The sequence below is a fragment of the Physella acuta genome, unplaced genomic scaffold, assembly GCF_028476545.2.
Source record: "Physella acuta isolate Inbredline_101_S28 unplaced genomic scaffold, ASM2847654v3 ptg000473l, whole genome shotgun sequence".
NCBI lineage: Eukaryota > Metazoa > Mollusca > Gastropoda > Physidae > Physella > Physella acuta.
Genome location: NW_026731992.1, coordinates 1432601 through 1457482, shown reverse-complemented (window position 1 = coordinate 1457482; position 24882 = coordinate 1432601). Strand labels below are relative to the sequence as shown.

The following is a 24882-nucleotide window of genomic DNA, read 5'->3' as shown; positions in this document are numbered from 1 at the left end:
CAGATATCACATGTACGGATGGCTGCTTTCACTGGGCTTTCAGATATCACATGTATGGATGGCTGCTTTCACTGGGATCACATGTATGGATGGCTGCTTTCACTGGGCTTTCAGATATCACATGTACGGATGGCTGCTTTCACTGGGCTTTCAGATATCACATGTACGGATGGCTGCTTTCAATGGGCTTTCAGCTATCACATGTACGGATGGCTGCTTTCACTGGGATCACATGTATGGATGGCTGCTTTCACTGGGCTTTCAGATATCACATGTACGGATGGCTGCTTTCAATGGGCTTTCAGATATCACATGTATGGATGGCTGCTTTCAATGGGCTTTCAGATATCACATGTATGGATGGCTGCTTTCAATGGGCTTTCAGATATCACATGTATGGATGGCTGCTTTCACTGGGATCACATGTATGGATGGCTGCTTTCACTGGGATCACATGTATGGATGGCTGCTTTCACTGGGCTTTCAGATATCATATGTATGGATGGCTGCTTTCACTGGGCTTTCATATATCACATGTATGGATGGCTGCTTTCACTGGGCTTTCAGATATCACATGTATGGATGGCTGCTTTCACTGGGCTTTCATATATCACATGTATGGATGGCTGCTTTCACTGGGCTTTCAGATATCACATGTACGGATGGCTGCTTTCACTGGGCTTTCAGCTATCACATGTTTCAAAGCAAATATTTTAATTGTGCCAGAAAAAAAAACCTTTATAGAAACAACCTTTTAAATGAAATTTTAAATGTTTGTAGGTTTGTGGCAAATTGAAACAATTAAATGGCAATGGTCGCTCATGAGATTTTACATATTTTAGTGACAAACTCTTTTAAGAAAGAAATCAGATTAGTTTTATTTCTTATTTTCAGGGAGTGGTGAAAATATGAATGTTTGAAAAAGTCAGGGAGTGGTGAAACTATGAAAAAGTCAGGGAGTGGTGAAACTATGAAAAAGTCAGGGAGTGGTGAAACTATGAAAAAGTCAGGGAGTGAGGAAACTATGAAAAAGTCAGGGAGTGGTGAAACTATGAAAAAGTCAGGGAGTGGTGAAACTATGAAAAAGTCAGGGAGTGGTGAAACTATGAAAAAGTCAGGGAGTGAGGAAACTATGAAAAAGTCAGGGAGTGGTGAAACTATGAAAAAGTCAGGGAGTGGTGAAACTATGAAAAAGTCAGGGAGTGGTGAAACTATGAAAAAGTCAGGGAGTGGTGAAACTATGAAAAAGTCAGGGAGTGGTGAAACTATGAAAAAGTCAGGGAGTGGTGAAACTATGAAAAAGTCATGGAGTGGTGAAACTATGAAAAAGTCAGGGAGTGGTGAAACTATGAATGTTTGAAAAAGTCAGGGAGTGGTGAAACTATGAATGTTTGAAAAAGTCAGGGAGTGGCTAACCTTGACTTAATCCCTCAGACTCTGCCAGCAGGTTGGTCATCTCTTTGGCGTGTTTGTACAAACTTAGCAGGTAGTTCTTGAAGGTAGGTGGGCTTTTGTTGCTGCAGATAGAGGGGGAGGTAGATGGGCTTTTGTTGCTGTTGATAGAGGGGGAGGTAGATGGGCTTTTGTTGCTTCTGACAGAGATGGAAGTAGGTGGGCTTTTATTGATGCTGAAGTTAGGGGTTTTCTTGATTCCCTTGGGCCAGTAGGCCTCAGGTTTTCATGATTCCCATGGGCCAGTATGACCTACCTGTGAAGCAGCTGGGTCAGGCCAACAGCTGGCACAAACTTCTCCATGGTGTACATGAGCTGTTTGATGGCTGCATGCAGCTGGTTCTTGTCTGTCTCCAGCTTCACCTCCACGCTGCATCTAGACCTGCTGGAGTCACTGCCAGACACTGGGGACAATCACAGACTCACACAATCATGTGCTCACACAATCATGTGCTCACACAGTCATGTGCTCACAATCATGTGCTCACACAATTATGTGCTCACACAGTCATGTGCTCACAATCATGTGCTCACACAATCATGTGCTCACACAGTCATGTGCTCACAATCATGTGCTCACACAATTATGTGCTCACACAGTCATGTGCTCACACAATTGTGTGCTCACACAATCATGTGCTCACACAGTCATGTGCTCACAATCATGTGCTCACACAATTATGTGCTCACACAGTCATGTGCTCACACAATTGTGTACTCACACAATTATGTGCTCACACAGTCATGTGCTCACACAATTGTGTGCTCACACAATCATGTGCTCACACAGTCATGTGCTCACACAATCATGTGCTCACACAATTGTGTGCTCACACAGTCATGTGCTCACACAGTCATGTGCTCACACAATCATGTGCTCACACAATTGTGTGCTCACACAATCATGTGCTCACACAATCATGTGCTCACACAATCATGAGCTCACACAGTCATGTGCTCACACAATTGTGTGCTCACACAGTCATGAGCTCACACAGTCATGAGCTCACACAGTCATGAGCTCACACAGTCATGAGCTCACACAGTCATGAGCTCACACAGTCAGGTGCTCACACAATTGTGTGCTCACACAGTCATGTGCTCACACAATTGTGTGCTCACACGATCATGTGCTCACACAATCATGTGCTCACACAGTCATGTGCTCACACAATTGTGTGCTCACACTATCTTGTGCTCACACAGTCATGAGCTCACACAATCATGTGCTCACACAGTCATGAGCTCACACAGTCATGAGCGCACAGTCATGTGCTCACACAATTGTGTGCTCACACAATCATGAGCTCACACAATCTAGATGACACTATGACCACAACTCTACTTACAACTAGAAGCACTTCCCCTGGGGGAGGCAGCCGTTTCATCATGTGGAATATCTAGGTGGTGTTGACAAGAGAGGATAGCCTGGACGCGCTCCACTGACCTTCTGGTCTCTAGGGAGGCAATGGCGAAGTCCCTGAGGCCTGGGACTGAGAAGGTTGAGAGCGCTGAGTGCAGCAGCTGCTGGATGTCCTGGCCGCTCTCAGTGCAGTGGATCAGCTCATACAGGGACCAGACAAACTCCAGACAAGCTTTGACCCCCACAGTGGGGGAGGTCAGCTGCTCACTGGGGGGTCTCCTGGGGTCAGTGTCCAGCAGTGTGGTCTTGGCCTTGCAGATGTCCAGCATGTTGGAGCAGGACTCCCAGGACCTGCTCCAGCAACACAGCAGCTCTAGCAGCTGGACAGAGACCACGTCCAGCTGCTGGCGCCGCGGGACAGGGGGCAGGCTGGGCCTGGCCAGCAGCTCCTCCACCAGATTGGACAGGGTGGCCGTGGCCACGCCCACTGATGCTGCCTTAGAGAGAGCCTTCATGCTCCGCTTGCCCACTCCAACTAGCGCCTTCTCTCTAGCCTCGCTCTCCAAGTTCCAAATTTTGCTGGCACAAGTGTGAAACTCCTGACCAAAACTGACTTCACAGGTTTCAGCACTTTTCTCTGTCACATGGAACAGCTGAAAGAATAAAACTGACTGGGGAACAAAGTCAATATCACAGCTGAAAGAATAAAACTGACTGGGGAACAAAGTCAATATCACAGCTGAAAGAATAAAACTGACTGGGGAACAAAGTCAATATCACAGCTGAAAGAATAAAACTGACTGGGGAACAAAGTCAATATCACAGCTGAAAGAATAAAACTGACTGGGGAACAAAGTCAATATCACAGCTGAAAGAATAAAACTGACTGGGGAACAAAGTCAATATCACAGCTGAAAGAATAAAACTGACTGGGGAACAAAGTCAATATCACAGCTGAAAGAATAAAACTGACTGGGGAACAAAGTCAATATCACAGCTGAAAGAATAAAACTGACTGGGGAACAAAGTCAATATCACAGCTGAAAGAATAAAACTGACTGGGGAACAAAGTCAATATCACAGCTGAAAGAATAAAACTGACTGGGGAACAAAGTCAATATCACAGCTGAAAGAATAAAACTGACTGGGGAACAAAGTCAATATCACAGCTGAAAGAATAAAACTGACTGGGGAACAAAGTCAATATCACAGCTTATACCAGTCAGATTTAACTATGGCTGTAACTACCTTCATAACTTGAGCTGCCTGGGTCGGGCTGCCTTTCATCAATGTGAGAACCAGTAAACTTTGGGGGGAGGAAATCATTTTTTCAACAATGTTACTTGCTAGCGCCGTCCCTTGTCTGTCAGCTCCTGAAAATAAAACGCGCAGTTTAACTGAAATGTTCAAGCCTCCATGCTGTGGCCTGTACCTGCCTCTAGCTACTGCGGGACTATTATTGGAAACCTCTAACCTGAGTGGGTGGGTCTACTCTCACAGACTGGGGGGACGTAGAGCTCCTGGTCAGAGATGTAAATCCTCTCAGTCAAGAGGTGAAAGGCCTGGCGTGGGATGGCCTCGTGACTGACCAGCTGGAACCTCCACCAGGCCTCATGCACAGCCTGCGTCAGCTTACTCAGCCGTTTGGGCAAGTCTTCAGGCTGCACACTGCAGCCCTGGCTCTTGGTGAGCAAGTCTTCAGCCACAGGGTCAAGGCCAGTCTTCTTTGTGCCTGTCAGAAGAATTCTGGCACTCTTGAGGTCTGAGATGGCATCTTTGAGCAGGTGGAGGATGTCGCGGACCAAGTATTCATTCAACACAAAGCCAGTCAGGACAGGACCTGTAGAGGGGCTTCGCTTTTTCTTCTTGCAGCTTTTGGGAGAGACATCCTGCTCGGGGGTGGGGCTCACAGCTGAGTGGGGAGGGGCAAGGTGGGCTGGGCTCATATGGGGTGTGGCACCACATGGTGGATCAACAAATGGAATGTCATAATCCAAGCTGAACGGCCTAGCAGCGGATGTGCTGGATGGATGCTGGGTGCTGGATGCTGTTGCTCTGGTTTGGCGTGTCTCCTCTTCTGAACAAGTGTTGGTGCAGTCAGGGACCACTTCCTCCAGCTCTACATCTAGGGCTTCATCCATCAAGTCTTGGTAGGAAATAAAGAGAATTGAAAAGATATTCTCCAGAATCTCTACACGATAGTTCAAAGGTTGCAGCAATGACAGCATTTCTTTTGCTTCCCTCAGCTTTTTGCTGACTTTGAGGTCGTAGCTTTGGACAAACTCTTCCCCGCCACCCACCCCAGGGCTGCTGCCGTGTCTCTCCCCCCCAGGGCTGCATGAGTCCTCCCCCTCACTGGAGCTGAGCTGGTGCTCAAAGGCCCTGTCCAAGTGTCTACTGTAGCGCCGAATGCTGACGGGGTTCATCAGCTTGTCCCCCTGCTGCCCACAGAACCAGGCCGCGTCCAAGACATTTTTGACTGCGCAGTAGCCACGGAATGTGGACACATCTTTTAGCTGCTCAACATCCACACTGCACAAAACTGCTTGCTCATCTTCAAACTGGACACTCTTTTTCTTCTTTTCAATCCCTAGACAAGAAACATTACACTTTATTTTCTGCTAGACAAGAAACATTACACTTTATTTTCTGCTAGACAAGAAACATTACACTTTATTTTCTGCTAGACAAGAAACATTACACTTTATTTTCTGCTAGACAAGAAACATTACACTTTATTTTCTGCTAGACAAGAAACATTACACTTTATTTTCTGCTAGACAAAAACACATCACACTTTATTTTCTGCTAGACAAGAAACATTACACTTTATTTTCTGCTAGACAAAAACACATCACACTTTATTTTCTGCTAGACAAGAAACATTACACTTTATTTTCTGCTAGACAAGAAACATTACACTTTATTTTCTGCTAGACAAGAAACATCACACTTTATTTTCTGCTAGTCAAGAAACATGACCTACTTTTTTCTGCGGAGGTGTTTGTCAAAAGCTGCAGCACCTCCGCGTGGTGCAGGGATGTCAGGCTGGCCGAGTGGTGCAGCACATGCAGCACCGAGTGCGTCTCCAGCCCCTGCAACAGCTGGCTGCCATACACTGGTGCTCCCACACCCACACCAGGAAGGATAGGCCTAAAACACACACACACAAGTAAGTCTCACACCCACACCAGGAAGGATAGGCCTAAAACATACACACACACACAAGTGCCACACCCACACCAGGAAGGATAGGCCTAAAACATACACACACAAGTAAGTCTCACACCCACACCAGGAAGGATAGGCCTAAAACATACACACACACACAAGTGCCACACCCACACCAGGAAGGATAGGCCTAAAACACACACACACAAGTAAGTCTCACACCCACACCAGGAAGGATAGGCCTAAAACATACACACACACACAAGTAAGTGCCACACCCACACCAGGAAGGATAGGCCTAAAACACACACACACACAGATTTGTATTAATATTAAGCTCTGTTTCAGTCTGACCTAATTATCGGTGCTGTGTGACCTACTTAAATGTACTGCAACGTGACCTATTTAGGTATTTGTTAGAGAATAAAGATTTTTACAATCTTCTCAATTTTGAAAAAAAATAAAAGCAAAATTTTAAATTATAAACAACTTAGTTTTTATGCTTAGAATTGTGTTTATTATCAAAATTTTAAACTTAAATTGATAAAGAATCTTTATTTGGTAATATTATTTATTATCTAATATTAACATTTTTCGGGCAAACGGCCTTCAGGCAAGTGGCATTCGGGCATTTATCGCATTTGGGCAAGCGTCCATTCGGGCATTTGTCGCATTCGGGCAAGTGTCAATTCAGGCATTTGTCGCATTCGGGCAAGTGTCTTTCGGGAAAACGTCCGGCTCCCGCCCTATTAAGCTGTGCCATGTGACCTACTTAGCTGTGTGGTATGACCTACTTGGCTCTGTCCATGCACCAATGTATCAGGTCCAGATGCTGGGCCAGTTTTCTACAAGAGTTGCCTAGAGCCTGGTTGTATGAGTCAACCTGAAAATATACAGCACTCAGATGGGATGGTGGCCTCTGGTGGAGTGGGTGGAGTGGTGGGCTGTGGTGGAGTGGGTGGAGTGGTGGGCTGTGGTGGAGTGGTGGGCTGTGGTGGAGTGGTGGGCTGTGGTGGAGTGGGTGGAGTGGTGGCCTGTGGTGGAGTGGGTGGAGTGGTGGGCTGTAGTGGAGTGGTGGTCTGTGGCGGAGTGGGTGGCGTGGTGGGCTGTGGTGGAGTGGGTGGAGTGGTGGCCTGTGGTGGAGTGGTGGGCTGTGGTGGAGTGGTGGGCTGTGGTGGAGTGGGTGGAGTGGTGGCCTGTGGTGGAGTGGGTGGAGTGGTGGTCTGTGGTGGAGTGGTGGGCTGTGGTGGGCTGTGGCGGAGTGGGTGGCGTGGTGGGCTGTGGTGGTCTGTGGCGGAGTGGGTGGAGTGGTGGGCTGTGGTGGAGTGGTGGGCTGTGGTGGAGTGGTGGGCTGTGGTGGAGTGGTGGGCTGTGGTGGAGTGGTGGGCTGTGGTGGAGTGGTGGGCTGTGGTGGAGTGGTGGGCTGTGGAGGGCTGTGGTGGAGTGGTGGGCTGTGGTGGTCTGTGGTGGAGTGGTGAGCTGTGGTGGAGTGGTGGGTTGTGGCGGAGTGGTGGGCTGTGGAGGGCTGTGGTGGAGTGGTGGGCTGTGGTGGAGTGGTGGGCTGTGGTGGAGTGGTGGGCTGTGGTGGGCTGTGGCGGAGAGTGGGTGGCGTGGTGGGCTGTGGTGGAGTGGTGGGCTGTGGTGGAGTGGTGGGCTGTGGTGGAGTGGTGGCCTTTGGTGGAGTGGTGGGCTGTGGTGGAGTGGTGGGCTGTGGTGGAGTGGTGGGCTGTGGTGGAGTGGTGGGTTGTGGCGGAGTGGTGGGCTGTGGAGGGCTGTGGTGGAGTGGTGGGCTGTGGTGGGCTGTGGCGGAGAGTGGGTGGCGTGGTGGGCTGTGGTGGAGTGGTGGGCTGTGGTGGAGTGGTGGGCTGTGGTGGAGTGGTGGCCTTTGGTGGAGTGGTGGGCTGTGGTGGAGTGGTGGGCTGTGGTGGAGTGGTGGGCTGTGGTGGAGTGGTGGGTTGTGGCGGAGTGGTGGGCTGTGGAGGGCTGTGGTGGAGTGGTGGGCTGTGGTGGAGTGGTGGGCTGTGGCGGAGTGGTGGGCTGTGGCGGAGTGGTGGGCTGTGGCAGAGTGGTGGGCTGTGGTGGAGTGGGTGGAGTGGTGAGCTGTGGTGGAGTGGTGGGCTGTGGTGGAGTGGTGGGCTGTGGTGGAGTGGTGGCCTTTGGTGGAGTGGTGGGCTGTGGTGGAGTGGTGGGCTGTGGTGGAGTGGTGGGCTGTGGTGGAGTGGTGGGCTGTGGTGGAGTGGTGGGCTGTGGTGGAGTGGTGGAGTGGTGGGCTGTGGCGGAGTGGTGGGCTGTGGTGGAGTGGGTGGAGTGGTGGGCTGTGGTGGAGTGGTGGGCTGTGGTGGAGTGGTGGGCTGTGGTGGAGTGGGTGGAGTAGTGGGCTGTGGTGGAGTGGTGGGCTGTGGTGGAGTGGTGGGCTGTGGTGGAGTGGTGGGTTGTGGCGGAGTGGTGGGCTGTGGAGGGCTGTGGTGGAGTGGTGGGCTGTGGTGGAGTGGTGGGCTGTGGCGGAGTGGTGGGCTGTGGCGGAGTGGTGGGCTGTGGCAGAGTGGTGGGCTGTGGTGGAGTGGGTGGAGTGGTGAGCTGTGGTGGAGTGGTGGGCTGTGGTGGAGTGGTGGGCTGTGGTGGAGTGGTGGCCTTTGGTGGAGTGGTGGGCTGTGGTGGAGTGGTGGGCTGTGGTGGAGTGGTGGGCTGTGGTGGAGTGGTGGGCTGTGGTGGAGTGGTGGGCTGTGGTGGAGTGGTGGAGTGGTGGGCTGTGGCGGAGTGGTGGGCTGTGGTGGAGTGGGTGGAGTGGTGGGCTGTGGTGGAGTGGTGGGCTGTGGTGGAGTGGTGGGCTGTGGTGGAGTGGGTGGAGTAGTGGGCTGTGGTGGAGCGGTGGGCTGTGGCGGAGTGGTGGGCTGTGGCGGCGTGGTGGGCTGTGGCGGAGTGGTGGGCTGTGGTGGAGTGGTGGGCTGTGGTGGAGTGGGTGGAGTGGTGGGCTGTGGTGGAGTGGTGGGCTGTGGTGGAGTGGTGGGCTGTGGTGGAGTGGTGAGCTGTGGTGGAGTGGTGGGTTGTGGCGGAGTGGTGGGCTGTGGAGGGCTGTGGTGGAGTGGTGGGCTGTGGTGGAGTGGTGGGCTGTGGCGGAGTGGTGGGCTGTGGCGGAGTGGTGGGCTGTGGCAGAGTGGTGGGCTGTGGTGGAGTGGGTGGAGTGGTGAGCTGTGGTGGAGTGGTGGGCTGTGGTGGAGTGGTGGGCTGTGGTGGAGTGGTGGGCTGTGGTGGAGTGGTGGGCTGTGGTGGAGTGGTGGGCTGTGGTGGAGTGGTGGGCTGTGGTGGAGTGGTGGGCTGTGGTGGAGTGGTGGGCTGTGGCGGAGTGGTGGGCTGTGGTGGAGTGGGTGGAGTGGTGGGCTGTGGTGGAGTGGTGGGCTGTGGTGGAGTGGTGGGCTGTGGTGGAGTGGGTGGAGTAGTGGGCTGTGGTGGAGCGGTGGGCTGTGGCGGAGTGGTGGGCTGTGGCGGAGTGGGTGGAGTGGTGGCCTGTGGTGGAGTGGGTGGAGTGGTGGGCTGTAGTGGAGTGGTGGTCTGTGGCGGAGTGGGTGGCGTGGTGGGCTGTGGTGGAGTGGTGGGCTGTGGTGGAGTGGTGGGCTGTGGTGGAGTGGTGGGCTGTGGTGGGCTGTGGCGGAGTGGGTGGCGTGGTGGGCTGTGGTGGTCTGTGGCGGAGTGGGTGGAGTGGTGGGCTGTGGTGGAGTGGTGGGCTGTGGTGGAGTGGTGGGCTGTGGTGGAGTGGGTGGAGTGGTGGAATGTGGTGGAGTGGTGGGCTGTGGTGGAGTGGTGGGCTGTGGTGGTCTGTGGCAGAGTGGGTGGCATGGTGGAATGTGGTGGAGTGGTGGGCTGTGGTGGAGTGGTGGGCTGTGGTGGAGTGGTCGGCTGTGGTGGTCTGTGGTGGAGTGGTGAGCTGTGGTGGAGTGGTGGGTTGTGGCGGAGTGGTGGGCTGTGGAGGGCTGTGGTGGAGTGGTGGGCTGTGGTGGAGTGGTGGGCTGTGGTGGAGTGGTGGGCTGTGGTGGGCTGTGGCGGAGAGTGGGTGGCGTGGTGGGCTGTGGTGGAGTGGTGGGCTGTGGTGGAGTGGTGGGCTGTGGTGGAGTGGTGGGCTGTGGTGGAGTGGTGGCCTTTGGTGGAGTGGTGGGCTGTGGTGGAGTGGTGGGCTGTGGTGGAGTGGTGGGCTGTGGTGGAGTGGTGGGTTGTGGCGGAGTGGTGGGCTGTGGAGGGCTGTGGTGGAGTGGTGGGCTGTGGTGGAGTGGTGGGCTGTGGCGGAGTGGTGGGCTGTGGCGGAGTGGTGGGCTGTGGCAGAGTGGTGGGCTGTGGTGGAGTGGGTGGAGTGGTGAGCTGTGGTGGAGTGGTGGGCTGTGGTGGAGTGGTGGGCTGTGGTGGAGTGGTGGCCTTTGGTGGAGTGGTGGGCTGTGGTGGAGTGGTGGGCTGTGGTGGAGTGGTGGGCTGTGGTGGAGTGGTGGGCTGTGGTGGAGTGGTGGGCTGTGGTGGAGTGGTGGGCTGTGGTGGAGTGGTGGGCTGTGGTGGAGTGGGTGGAGTGGTGGGCTGTGGTGGAGTGGTGGGCTGTGGTGGAGTGGTGGGCTGTGGTGGAGTGGGTGGAGTAGTGGGCTGTGGCGGAGCGGTGGGCTGTGGCGGAGTGGTGGGCTGTGGCGGAGTGGTGGGCTGTGGTGGAGTGGTGGGCTGTGGTGGAGTGGGTGGAGTGGTGGGCTGTGGTGGAGTGGTGGGCTGTGGTGGAGTGGTGGGCTGTGGTGGAGTGGTGAGCTGTGGTGGAGTGGTGGGTTGTGGCGGAGTGGTGGGCTGTGGAGGGCTGTGGTGGAGTGGTGGGCTGTGGTGGAGTGGTGGGCTGTGGCGGAGTGGTGGGCTGTGGCGGAGTGGTGGGCTGTGGCAGAGTGGTGGGCTGTGGTGGAGTGGGTGGAGTGGTGAGCTGTGGTGGAGTGGTGGGCTGTGGTGGAGTGGTGGGCTGTGGTGGAGTGGTGGCCTTTGGTGGAGTGGTGGGCTGTGGTGGAGTGGTGGGCTGTGGTGGAGTGGTGGGCTGTGGTGGAGTGGTGGGCTGTGGTGGAGTGGTGGGCTGTGGTGGAGTGGTGGGCTGTGGCGGAGTGGTGGGCTGTGGTGGAGTGGGTGGAGTGGTGGGCTGTGGTGGAGTGGTGGGCTGTGGTGGAGTGGTGGGCTGTGGTGGAGTGGGTGGAGTAGTGGGCTGTGGTGGAGCGGTGGGCTGTGGCGGAGTGGTGGGCTGTGGCGGAGTGGTGGGCTGTGGCGGAGTGGTGGGCTGTGGTGGAGTGGGTGGAGTGGTGGGCTGTGGTGGAGTGGTGGGCTGTGGTGGAGTGGTGGGCTGTGGTGGAGTGGGTGGAGTGGTGGGCTGTGGTGGAGTGGGTGGAGTGGTGAGCTGTGGTGGAGTGGTGGGCTGTGGTGGAGTGGTGGGCTGTGGTGGAGTGGTGGGCTGTGGTGGAGTGGTGGGCTGTGGTGGAGTGGGTGGAGTGGTGGGCTGTGGTGGAGTGGTGGGCTGTGGTGGAGTGGGTGGAGTGGTGGGCTGTGGTGGAGTGGTGGGCTGTGGTGGAGTGGTGGGCTGTGGTGGAGTGGTGGGCTGTGGCGGAGTGGTGGGCTGTGGTGGAGTGGGTGGAGTGGTGGGCTGTGGTGGAGTGGTGGGCTGTGGTGGAGTGGTGGGCTGTGGTGGAGTGGTGGGCTGTGGTGGAGTGGTGGGCTGTGGTGGAGTGGTGGGCTGTGGTGGAGTGGTGGGCTGTGGTGGAGTGGTGGGCTGTGGTGGAGTGGTGGGCTGTGGCGGAGTGGTGGGCTGTGGCAGAGTGGTGGGCTGTGGTGGAGTGGTGAGCTGTGGTGGAGTGGTGGGCTGTGGTGGAGTGGTGGGCTGTGGTGGAGTGGTGGGCTGTGGTGGAGTGGTGGGCTGTGGTGGAGTGGTGGGCTGTGGTGGAGTGGTGGCCTGTGGTGGAGTGGTGGGCTGTGGTGGAGTAGTGGAGCAGTTGGTGCTGCTGTACCTGGTCATCCCACAGTGTGTCCACTAACATCTGGGCCTGAGCTGTTGTCAGACAGTGGGACCAGCCCATCAGCAACACCAGACTCTTGAGGGGCTGGAGCTCGGGATAACTCAGCAGCTCCTGGAGTTCTGGCAACTTACCTCCCTTGACGAGGGCAAGGCTTAGATCCTGAGGTAAAGACGACAAATGTCACATCAACTCATCACAAATATCAACATTGGCTACATGTACCTAATGAACAACAGAGCAAAGAAAATCTTCAAAGTACATCATGCTTTTATGTCATGTTTCCAGAAGATCAAGTGAGCACAAGATCATGTTACCAGAAGATCAAGTGAGCACAAGATCATGTTACCAGAAGATCAATTGAGCACAAGATCATGTTACCAGAAGATCAAGTGAGCACAAGATCATGTTACCAGCAGATCAAATGAGCACAAGATCATGTTTCCAGAAGATCAATTGAGCACAAGATCATGTTACCAGAAGATCAATTGAGCACAAGATCATGTTACCAGAAGATCAAGTGAGCACAAGATCATGTTACCAGAAGATCAAGTGAGCACAAGATCATGTTACCAGAAGATCAAGTGAGCACAAGATCATGTTACCAGAAGATCAAATGAGCACAAGATCATGTTACCAGAAGATCAAGTGAGCACAAGATCATGTTACCAGAAGATCAAATGAGCACAAGATCATGTTACCAGCAGATCAAGTGAGCACAAGATCATGTTACCAGAAGATCAAATGAGCACAAGATCATGTTACCAGAAGATCAAATGAGCACAAGATCATGTTACCAGAAGATCAAATGAGCACAAGATCATGTTACCAGAAGATCAAATGAGCACAAGATCATGTTACCAGAAGATCAAGTGAGCACAAGATCATGTTACCAGAAGATCAAGTGAGCACAAGATCATGTTACCAGAAGATCAAATGAGCACAAGATCATGTTACCAGCAGATCAAATGAGCACAAGATCATGTTACCAGCAGATCAAATGAGCACAAGATCATGTTACCAGAAGATCAAGTGAGCACAAGATCATGTTACCAGAAGATCAAATGAGCACAAGATCATGTTACCAGAAGATCAAATGAGCACAAGATCATGTTACCAGCAGATCAAATGAGCACAAGATCATGTTACCAGCAGATCAAATGAGCACAAGATCATGTTACCAGAAGATCAAATGAGCACAAGATCATGTTACCAGCAGATCAAATGAGCACAAGATCATGTTACCAGAAGATCAAATGAGCACAAGATCATGTTACCAGAAGATCAAGTGAGCACAAGATCATGTTACCAGCAGATCAAATGAGCACAAGATCATGTTACCAGCAGATCAAATGAGCACAAGATCATGTTACCCGCAGATCAAATTAGCACAAGATCATGTTACCAGAAGATCAAGTGAGCACAAGATCATGTTACCAGAAGATCAAATATGCACAAGATCATGTTACCAGCAGATCAAATGAGCACAAGATCATGTTACCAGCAGATCAAATGAGCACAAGATCATGTTACCAGCAGATCAAATGAGCACAAGATCATGTTACCAGCAGATCAAATGAGCACAAGATCATGTTACCAGCAGATCAAATGAGCACAAGATCATGTTACCAGAAGATCAGTGATGAAGTGAAGCCTCTTCCTGGAGCAGAAAGTCAAGTGATCTCTCCAAGCTTTGTCCCTGTCCACACCAGTCATGCTCAGCAAAGTAAAACTTTCCTCGGTCTTCAGATCATCTTTCCCCTGGTTCACAACACTCACCTAGAATACACCAACATGTCACAACACTCACCTAGAATACACCAACATGTCACAAAACTCACCAAGAATACACCAACATGTCACAACACTCACCTAGAATACACCAACATGTCACAAGACTCACCTAGAATACACCAACATGTCACAACATGTCACAACACTCACCAAGAATACACCAACATGTCACAACACTCACCTAGAATACACCAACATGTCACAACATGTCACAACACTCACCTAGAATACACCAACATGTCACAAAACTCACCAAGAATACACCAACATGTCACAACACTCACCTAGAATACACCAACATGTCACAACATGTCACAACACTCACCCAGAATACACCAACATGTCACAACACTCACCTAGAATACACCAACATGTCACAACATGTCACAACACTCACCCAGAATACACCAACATGTCACAAGACTCACCTAGAATACACCAACATGTCACAACATGTCACAACACTCACCTAGAATACACCAACATGTCACAACACTCACCTAGAATACACCAACATGTCACAACATGTCACAACACTCACCCAGAATACACCAACATGTCACAACATGTCACAACACTCACCTAGAATACACCAACATGTCACAACATGTCACAACACTCACCTAGAATACACCAACATGTCACAACATGTCACAACACTCACCCAGAATACACCAACATGTCACAAGACTCACCTAGAATACACCAACATGTCACAACATGTCACAACACTCACCCAGAATACACCAACATGTCACAACACTCACCTAGAATACACCAACATGTCACAACATGTCACAACACTCACCTAGAATACACCAACATGTCACAACACTCACCTAGAATACACCAACATGTCACAACATGTCACAACACTCACCCAGAATACACCAACATGTCACAAGACTCACCTAGAATACACCAACATGTCACAACATGTCACAACACTCACCTAGAATACACCAACATGTCACAACACTCACCTAGAATACACCAACATGTCACAACATGTCACAACACTCACCCAGAATACACCAACATGTCACAAGACTCACCTAGAATACACCAACATGTCACAACATGTCACAACACTCACCTAGAATACACCAACATGTCACAACACTCACCTAGAATACACCAACATGTCACAACACTCACCTAGAATACACCAACATGTCACAACACTCACCTAGAATACACCAACATGTCACAACATGTCACAAGACTCACCTAGAATACACCAACATGTCACAACATGTCACAACACTCACCTAGAATACACCAACATGTCACAACATGTCACAAGACTCACCTAGAATACACCAACATGTCACAACATGTCACAACACTCACCTAGAATACACCAACATGTCACAACACTCACCTAGAATACACCAACATGTCACAACACTCACCTAGAATACACCAACATGTCACAACACTCACCTAGAATACACCAACATGTCACAACACTCACCTAGAATACACCAACATGTCACAACACTCACCTAGAATACACCAACATGTCACAACACTCACCTAGAATACACCAACATGTCACAACATGTCACAACACTCACCTAGAATACACCAACATGTCACAACATGTCACAACACTCACCTAGAATACACCAACATGTCACAACACTCACCTAGAATACACCAACATGTCACAACATGTCACAACACTCACCTAGAATACACCAACATGTCACAACATGTCACAACACTCACCTAGAATACACCAACATGTCACAACACTCACCTAGAATACACCAACATGTCACAACATGTCACAACACTCACCTAGAATACACCAACATGTCACAACACTCACCTAGAATACACCAACATGTCACAACATGTCACAACACTCACCTAGAATACACCAACATGTCACAACATGTCACAACACTCACCTAGAATACACCAACATGTCACAACACTCACCTAGAATACACCAACATGTCACAACACTCACCTAGAATACACCAACATGTCACAACACTCACCTAGAATACACCAACATGTCACAACACTCACCTAGAATACACCAACATGTCACAACATGTCACAACACTCACCTAGAATACACCAACATGTCACAACATGTCACAACACTCACCTAGAATACACCAACATGTCACAACACTCACCTAGAATACACCAACATGTCACAACACTCACCTAGAATACACCAACATGTCACAACACTCACCTAGAATACACCAACATGTCACAACATGTCACAACACTCACCTAGAATACACCAACATGTCACAACATGTCACAACACTTACCTAGAATACACCAACATGTCACAACACTCACCCAGAATACACCAACATGTCACAACATGTCACAACACTCACCTAGAATACACCAACATGTCACAACATGTCACAACACTCACCTAGAATACACCAACATGTCACAACACTCACCTAGAATACACCAACATGTCACAACACTCACCTAGAATACACCAACATGTCACAACATGTCACAACACTCACCTAGAATACACCAACATGTCACAACACTCACCTAGAATACACCAACATGTCACAACATGTCACAAGACTCACCTAGAATACACCAACATGTCACAACATGTCACAACACTCACCTAGAATACACCAACATGTCACAACACTCACCTAGAATACACCAACATGTCACAACATGTCACAACACTCACCCAGAATACACCAACATGTCACAACATGTCACAACACTCACCTAGAATACACCAACATGTCACAACACTCACCTAGAATACACCAACATGTCACAACATGTCACAACACTCACCTAGAATACACCAACATGTCACAACATGTCACAACACTCACCCAGAATACACCAACATGTCATAACATGTCACAAACAATAGACAGACCAACAAACAAGTTTTACAGCCTGCGGCCACCTCTTGAAAGATTTGGCTAAACTCCTCTAGCAGGTAGAAAGTTGAGCGACCTGTCATGGCCGACATCAATGTTTCCACAGTGACACCTGGGAGAGCGTGGTTCAAGGTCGCTGTCACAAGACATGTCAACAGCTGCCGCAGCTGCAGGTAGTTGAGATAGGGCTCGGGGCTGTAGTAGGACAAGATCTCCAAAACCTTCTCACCATCCTGCAAACTTGACACACTTTCCAAATACAGGGCTGGGGGGAGACAGGGCACAGGTGATACATGGGCTGATACAGGAGGTGATACAAGGGGCGATACAAGGGGTGTTACAGGGGTGATACAAGGGGTGATACAAGGGGTGATACATTGGGTGACACAGGGGGTGATACAGGGGGTGATACAAGGGGTGATACAGGGGGTGATACAAGGGGTGATACAGGAGGTGATACATTGGGTGATACAGGAGGTGATACATTGGGTGACACAAGGGGTGATACATGGAGGTGATACAGGGGGTGATACAGGGGGTGATACAAGGGGTGATACATGGAGGTGATACAGGGGGTGATACAGGGGGTGATACAAGGGGTGATACATGGAGTAATACAAGGAATGATAGAGGAGGTGATACAGGGGGTGATAAAGGAGGTGATACAGGGGGTGATACAGGGGGTGATACAAGGGGTGATACAGTAGGTGATACAGGGGGTGATACAGGAGGTAATATATGGTGTGATACAGGGAGTGATACAGGGGTGATACAGGAGGTGATACATGGGGGAATACAGGAGGGCATGGAGATACATGGGCAGATACATGGACAATATCTGGCTCTTGGGGGGGGGGGGCAGATACATGAGGAACATCTGGAGGGTGGGAGCTGATACATGGATTAGATTAGATGGATTACCTTGTAAACTTGGATTAGATGAGTTAGGGCCTGAGTGTGAAGTGCCTATCAATGATCTGATGAGACTATCACCTAATGCTGGGGACTGCTGCAGTGTTTTTTTTAAAACTTCTGAGCATTCAGCATTCAACCCATAACTTGCAGCTTGCTGCAAACTTGTCTTAAAACAGGTGTACAACTCCTGCAAAATAGACATTTCTTCGACTTTGAACAAGAGAAGAGAGACATACACCATGAGCAGACAGACACCATGAGCAGCAGGACAGACACAATGAGCAGCAGGACAGACCATGAGCAGCAGGACAGACACCAAGAGCAGCAGGACAGACACAATGAGCAGCAGGACAGACACAATGAGCAGCAGGACAGACACCATGAGCAGCAGGACAGACACCATGAGCAGACAGACACCATGAGCAGCAGGACAGACACAATGAGCAGCAGGACAGACACCATGAGCAGCAGGACAGACACCATGAGCAGCAGGACAGACACCATGAGCAGCAGGACAGACACAATGAGCAGCAGGACAGACACCATGAGCAGACAGATGCCATGAGCAGACAGACACCATGAGCAGCAGGACAGATGCCATGAGCAGACAGACACAATGAGCAGCAGGACAGACACAATGAGCAGACAGATGCCATGAGCAGCAGGAAAGACACCATGAGCAGCAGACAGACACCATGAGCAGACAGATGCCATGAGCAGCAGGACAGACACCATGAGCAGACATACACCATGAGCAGACATACACCATGAGAAGACAGACACCATGAGCAGACAGACACCATGAGCAGCAGGAAAGACACCATGAGCAGCAGACAGACACCATGAGCAGACAGACACCATGAGCAGCAGGACAGATGCCATGAGCAGCAGGACAGACACCATGAGCAGACAGACACCATGAGCAGCAGGAAAGACACCATGAGCAGCAGACAGACACCATGAGCAGACAGACACCATGAGCAGCAGGACAGACACCATGAGCAGACAGACACCATGAGCAGCAGGACAGATGCCATGAGCAGAAGGACAGACACCATGAGCAGCAGGACAGACAACATGAGCAGACAGACACCATGAGCAGACAGACACCATGAGCAGACAGATGACATGAGCAGACAGACACCATGAGCAGACAGACACCATGAGTAGCAGGACAGACACCATGAGCAGCAGGACAGATGCCATGAGCAGCAGGACAGACACCATGAGCAGCAGGACAGACACCATGAGCAGCAGGACAGACACCATGAGCAGACAGATGCCATGAGCAGACAGACACCATGAGCAGCAGGACAGACACCATGAGCAGACAGACACCATGAGCAGCAGGACAGATGCCATGAGCAGCAGGACAGACACCATGAGCAGCAGGACAGACACCATGAGCAGCAGGACAGACACCATGAGCAGCAGGACAGACACCATGAGCAGACAGATGCCATGAGCAGACAGACACCATGAGCAGCAGACAGACACCATGAGCAGCTGACAGACACCATGAGCTGACAGACACCATGAGCAGACAGACACCATGAGCAGCAGGACAGACACCATGAGCAGCTGACAGACACCATGAGCTGACAGACACCATGAGCAGACAGACACCATGAGCAGACAGATGACATGAGCAGACAGACACCATGAGCAGACAGACACCATGAGTAGCAGGACAGACACCATGAGCAGCAGGACAGATGCCATGAGCAGCAGGACAGACACCATGAGCAGCAGGACAGACACCATGAGCAGCAGGACAGACACCATGAGCAGACAGATGCCATGAGCAGACAGACACCATGAGCAGCAGGACAGACACCATGAGCAGACAGACACCATGAGCAGCAGGACAGATGCCATGAGCAGCAGGAAAGACACCATGAGCAGCAGGACAGACACCATGAGCAGCAGGACAGACACCATGAGCAGCAGGACAGACACCATGAGCAGACAGATGCCATGAGCAGACAGACACCATGAGCAGCAGACAGACACCATGAGCAGCTGACAGACACCATGAGCTGACAGACACCATGAGCAGACAGACACCATGAGCAGCAGGACAGACACCATGAGCAGCTGACAGACACCATGAGCTGACAGACACCATGAGCAGACAGACACCATGAGCAGCAGGACAGACACCATGAGCAGCAGACAGACACCATGAGCAGCTGACAGACACCATGAGCAGACAGACACCATGAGCAGACAGACACTATGATGATATGAGGATTGTGTTTAGAGACCAGCACAGAGCCAAGAAAGTGGGACAAAGACTTAACCAGAAACTGTGGTAGGCTTAGAATGTTTTAGTTTACCTGGCATAAAGACAAATGTGTTACAGGCTTAGAATGTTTTAGTTTACCTGGCATAAAGACAAATGTGGTAGGCCTAGAATGTTTTAGTTTACCTGGCATAAAGATGTGTTAGGCTTAGAATGTTTTAGTTTACCTGGCATAAAGACAAATGTGGTAGGCTTAGAATGTTTTAGTTTACCTGGCATAAAGACAAATGTGTTACAGGCTTAGAATGTTTTAGTTTACCTGGCATAAAGACAAATGTGGTAGGCTTAGAATGTTTTAGTTTACCTGGCATAAAGACAAATGTGTTACAGGCTTAGAATGTTTTAGTTTACCTGGCATAAAGACAAATGTGGTAGGCCTAGAATGTTTTAGTTTACCTGGCATAAAGACAAATGTGGTAGGCTTAGAATGTTTTAGTTTACCTGGCATAAAGACAAATGTGGTAGGCTTAGAATGTTTTAGTTTACCTGGCATAAAGATGTGTTAGGCTTAGAATGTTTTAGTTTACCTGGCATAAAGACAAATGTGGTAGGCTTAGAATGTTTTAGTTTACCTGGCATAAAGACAAATGTGGTAGGCTTAGAATGTTTTAGTTTACCTGGCATAAAGATGTGTTAGGCTTAGAATGTTTTAGTTTACAGGCATAAAGACAAATCTGGTAGGCTTAGAATGTTTTTGTTTACCTGGTATAAAGAAAAATGTGTTAGGCCTTAAATGTTTTTATTTACCTGGCATAAAGACACATCATTAACCTGTAGACTTGAAAGTGTCAAACGAAAATCCACTTCTTTACAAAGCTCATCTGACACCTATATCATCAAAAGTGGAAAGAAGAAGACAACAAAAAATTAGGTGGCAGTAAAATGTTGTGGCCATTGATATCTAGAATACAAGTCTCTCCCTCAAACAAATTGTTTGAATTTGCTAAACAGACAAATTGAATTCTTGTCTGCATTTACAACTAGCATACCCATCAGCATATAGCTGCCAGCAAGTTATATACCAAAAGTGAAGCAACATTTTATAAGGCATTCATTTACGCATGTATTTTTAGACGTAGAATCTTGTAACTGAGTTATTTTAATATGTGTTGTAAGTTTTGAAAATGTAGGTGGAGGTGATGTATGTGTTGGTGGAGGTGTTGTATGCTGAGGTGGAGGTGATGTATACTGAGGTGGAGGTGATGTATGTATTGGTGGAGGTGATGTAAGTGTTGGTGGAGGTGATGTATGTGTTGGTGGAGGTGATGTATGTGTTGGTGGAGGTGATGTATGTGTTGGTGGAGGTGATGTATGTGTTGGTGGAGGTGATGTATGTGTTGGTGGAGGTGATGTATGTGTTGGTGGAGGTGATGTATGCTGAGGTGGAGGTGATGTATGTGTTGGTGGAGGTGATGTATGTGTTGGTGGAGGTGATGTATGTGTTGGTGGAGGTGATGTATACTGATGTGGAGGTGATGTATGTGTTGGTGGAGGTGATGTATGCTGAGGTGGAGGTGATGTATGCTGAGGTGGAGGTGATGTATGTGTTGGTGGAGGTGATGTATGTGTTGGTGGAGGTGATGTATGTGTTGGTGGAGGTGATGTATACTGATGTGGAGGTGATGTATGTGTTGGTGGAGGTGATGTATGCTGAGGTGGAGGTGATGTATGCTGAGGTGGAGGTGATGTATGTGTTGGTGGAGGTGATGTATGTGTTGGTGGAGGTGATGTATGCTGAGGTGGAGGTGATGTATGTGTTGGTGGAGGTGATGTATGTGTTGGTGGAGGTGATGTATGCTGAGGTGGAGGTGATGTATGTGTTGGTGGAGGTGATGTATGTGTTGGTGGAGGTGATGTATGCTGAGGTGGAGGTGATGTATGCTGAGGTGGAGGTGATGTATGTGTTGGTGGAGGTGATGTATGTGTTGGTGGAGGTGATGTATGCTGAGGTGGAGGTGATGTATGCTGAGGTGGAGGTGTTGTATGTGTTGGTGGAGGTGATGTATGTGTTGGTGGAGGTGATGTATGTGTTGGTGGAGGTGTTGTATGCTGAGGTGGAGGTGTTGTATGTGTTGGTGGAGGTGATGTATGTGTTGGTGGAGGTGATGTATGTGTTGGTGGAGGTGATGTATGTGTTGGTGGAGGTGATGTATGTGTTGGTGGAGGTGATGTATGCTGAGGTGGAGGTGATGTATGAGTTGGTGGAGGTGATGTATGCTGAGGTGGAGGTGATGTATGTGTTGGTGGAGGTGATGTATGTGTTGGTGGAGGTGATGTATGTGTTGGTGGAGGTGATGTATGTGCTGGTGGAGGTGATGTATGCTGAGGTGGAGGTGATGTATGTGTTGGTGGAGGTGATGTATGTGTTGGTGGAGGTGATGTATGTGTTGGTGGAGGTGATGTATGTGTTGGTGGAGGTGATGTATGCTGAGGTGGAGGTGATGTATGTGTTGGTGGAGGTGATGTATGTGTTGGTGGAGGTGATGTATGTGTTGGTGGAGGTGATGTATGTGTTGGTGGAGGTGATGTATGTGCTGGTGGAGGTGATGTATGCTGAGGTGGAGGTGATGTATGTGTTGGTGGAGGTGATGTATGTGTTGGTGGAGGTGATGTATGTGTTGGTGGAGGTGATGTATGCTGAGGTGGAGGTGATGTATGTGTTGGTGGAGGTGATGTATGTGTTGGTGGAGGTGATGTATGTGTTGGTGGAGGTGATGTATGTGTTGGTGGAGGTGATGTATGCTGAGGTGGAGGTGATGTATGCTGAGGTGGAGGTGATGTATGCTGAGGTGGAGGTGATGTATGCTGAGGTGGAGGTGATGTATGTGTTGGTGGAGGTGATGTATGTGTTGGTGGAGGTGATGTATGTGTTGGTGGAGGTGATGTATGTGTTGGTGGAGATGATGTTTGTGTTGGTGGAGGTGATGTATGTGTTGGTGGAGGTGATGTATGCTGAGGTGGAGGTGATGTATGCTGAGGTGGAGGTGATGTATGTGTTGGTGGAGGTGATGTATGTGTTGGTGGAGGTGATGTAAGTGTTGGTGGAGGTGATGTATGTGTTGGTGGAGGTGATGTATGTGTTGGTGGAGGTGATGTATGTGTTGGTGGAGGTGATGTATGTGTTGGTGGAGGTGATGTATGTGTTGGTGGAGGTGATGTATGTGCTGGTGGAGGTGATGTATGCTGAGGTGGAGGTGATGTATGCTGAGGTGGAGGTGATGTATGCTGAGGTGGAGGTGATGAATGTGTTGGTGGAGGTGATGTATGTGTTGGTGGAGGTGATGTATGTGCTGGTGGAGGTGATGTATGCTGAGGTGGAGGTGATGTATGTGTTGGTGGAGGTGATGTATGTGTTGGTGGAGGTGATGTATGTGTTGGTGGAGGTGATGTATGTGTTGGTGGAGGTGATGTATGCTGAGGTGGAGGTGATGTATGTGTTGGTGGAGGTGATGTATGTGTTGGTGGAGGTGATGTATGTGTTGGTGGAGGTGATGTATGTGTTGGTGGAGGTGATGTATGTGTTGGTGGAGGTGATGTATGTGTTGGTGGAGGTGATGTATGTGTTGGTGGAGGTGATGTATGTGTTGGTGGAGGTGATGTATGTGCTGGTGGAGGTGATGTATGTGTTGGTGGAGGTGATGTATGTGTTGGTGGAGGTGATGTATGTGTTGGTGGAGGTGATGTACACTGAGGTGGAGGTGATGTATGTGTTGGTGGAGGTGATGTATGTGTTGGTGGAGGTGATGTATGCCGAGGTGGAGGTGATGTATGTGTTGGTGTAGGTGATGTATGTGTTGGTGGAGGTGATGTATGTGTTGGTGGAGGTGATGTATGTGTTGGTGGAGGTGATGTATGTGTTGGTGGATGTGATGTATGTGTTGGTGGAGGTGATGTATGTGTTGGTGGTGGTGATGTATGTGTTGGTGGAGGTGATGTATGTGTTGGTGGAGGTGATGTATGTGTTGGTGGAGGTGATGTATGTGTTGGTGGAGGTGATGGATGTGTTGGTGGAGGTGATGTATGTGTTGGTGGAGGTGATGTATGTGTTGGTGGAGGTGATGTATGTGTTGGTGGAGGTGATGTATGTGTTGGTGGAGGTGATGGATGTGTTGGTGGAGGTGATGTATGTGTTGGTGGAGGTGATGTATGTGTTGGTGGAGGTGATGTATGTGTTGGTGGATGTGATGTATGTGTTGGTGGAGGTGATGTACACTGAGGTGGAGGTGATGTATGTGTTGGTGGAGGTGATGTATGTGTTGGTGGAGGTGATGTATGTGTTGGTGGAGGTGATGGATGTGTTGGTGGAGGTGATGTATGTGTTGGTGGAGGTGATGTATGTGTTGGTGGAGGTGATGTATGTGTTGGTGGATGTGATGTATGTGTTGGTGGAGGTGATGTAAGTGTTGGTGGAGGTGATGTATGTGTTGGTGGAGGTGATGTATGTGTTGGTGGAGGTGATGTACACTGAGGTGGAGGTGATGTATGTGTTGGTGGCCACACCTTTAGAGAGCGTCCTGTGTTCAGTGCCAGTATACACAGCCATGACAAGTGATGGGGTGATGGCACACTTCTGGAGCCTAGGCTGGAAAGCATTTCATTAAGAAGTTACATTTTATTGGGATATTACAGGTATAATTGAAGGAGGTCAAAATTAAGACAAATATAATTTTTAATTAAATTAACCCTAATTCTACCTATCCCTTTACTAACAAACAAAGATTTATGACAGACAGGCCATAGGCAAATCACATTGGTACTAGAAAAAATGTAATCACACGTGTTTGCATCACAAAATTATTGGTAGCTGTTGTGTGGCAGACAGTAATGTAAATTCTTACATTAAAAGCTATTAACATAACACTGGTTATCTTACAGGTGTCTCACATTGACACAGCTCATCTCAACTCTAAGCCTAGGCCTGTCAACTGACATAATAATGAATTTTAAAACAAACAGGTAACTGACTAAATC

The 24882-nt window shown here is 49.8% G+C and overlaps 1 protein-coding gene across 1 annotated transcript in view; it reads right to left on the bottom strand.

Annotated features, from left to right (window-relative positions):
- The window catches only part of LOC131943937 (zinc finger FYVE domain-containing protein 26), a gene marked incomplete at its 3' end in the record, with an annotated part of 48199 nt that overhangs the window by 21290 nt on the left and 2027 nt on the right, over positions 1–24882 (bottom strand). The window contains exons 2-14 of the mRNA XM_059304323.1: positions 24412–24493; positions 20659–20739; positions 17613–17793; positions 16718–16956; positions 13621–13770; positions 11986–12153; positions 6781–6869; positions 5802–5968; positions 4290–5405; positions 4064–4188; positions 2802–3468; positions 1709–1856; positions 1417–1517 (exon numbers count right to left, since the gene is read on the bottom strand). Of these exons, the coding sequence (XP_059160306.1) occupies positions 1417–1517; positions 1709–1856; positions 2802–3468; positions 4064–4188; positions 4290–5405; positions 5802–5968; positions 6781–6869; positions 11986–12153; positions 13621–13770; positions 16718–16956; positions 17613–17793; positions 20659–20739; positions 24412–24493 (3314 nt within the window). The remainder of the gene's footprint in view (positions 1–1416; positions 1518–1708; positions 1857–2801; positions 3469–4063; positions 4189–4289; positions 5406–5801; positions 5969–6780; positions 6870–11985; positions 12154–13620; positions 13771–16717; positions 16957–17612; positions 17794–20658; positions 20740–24411; positions 24494–24882) is intronic.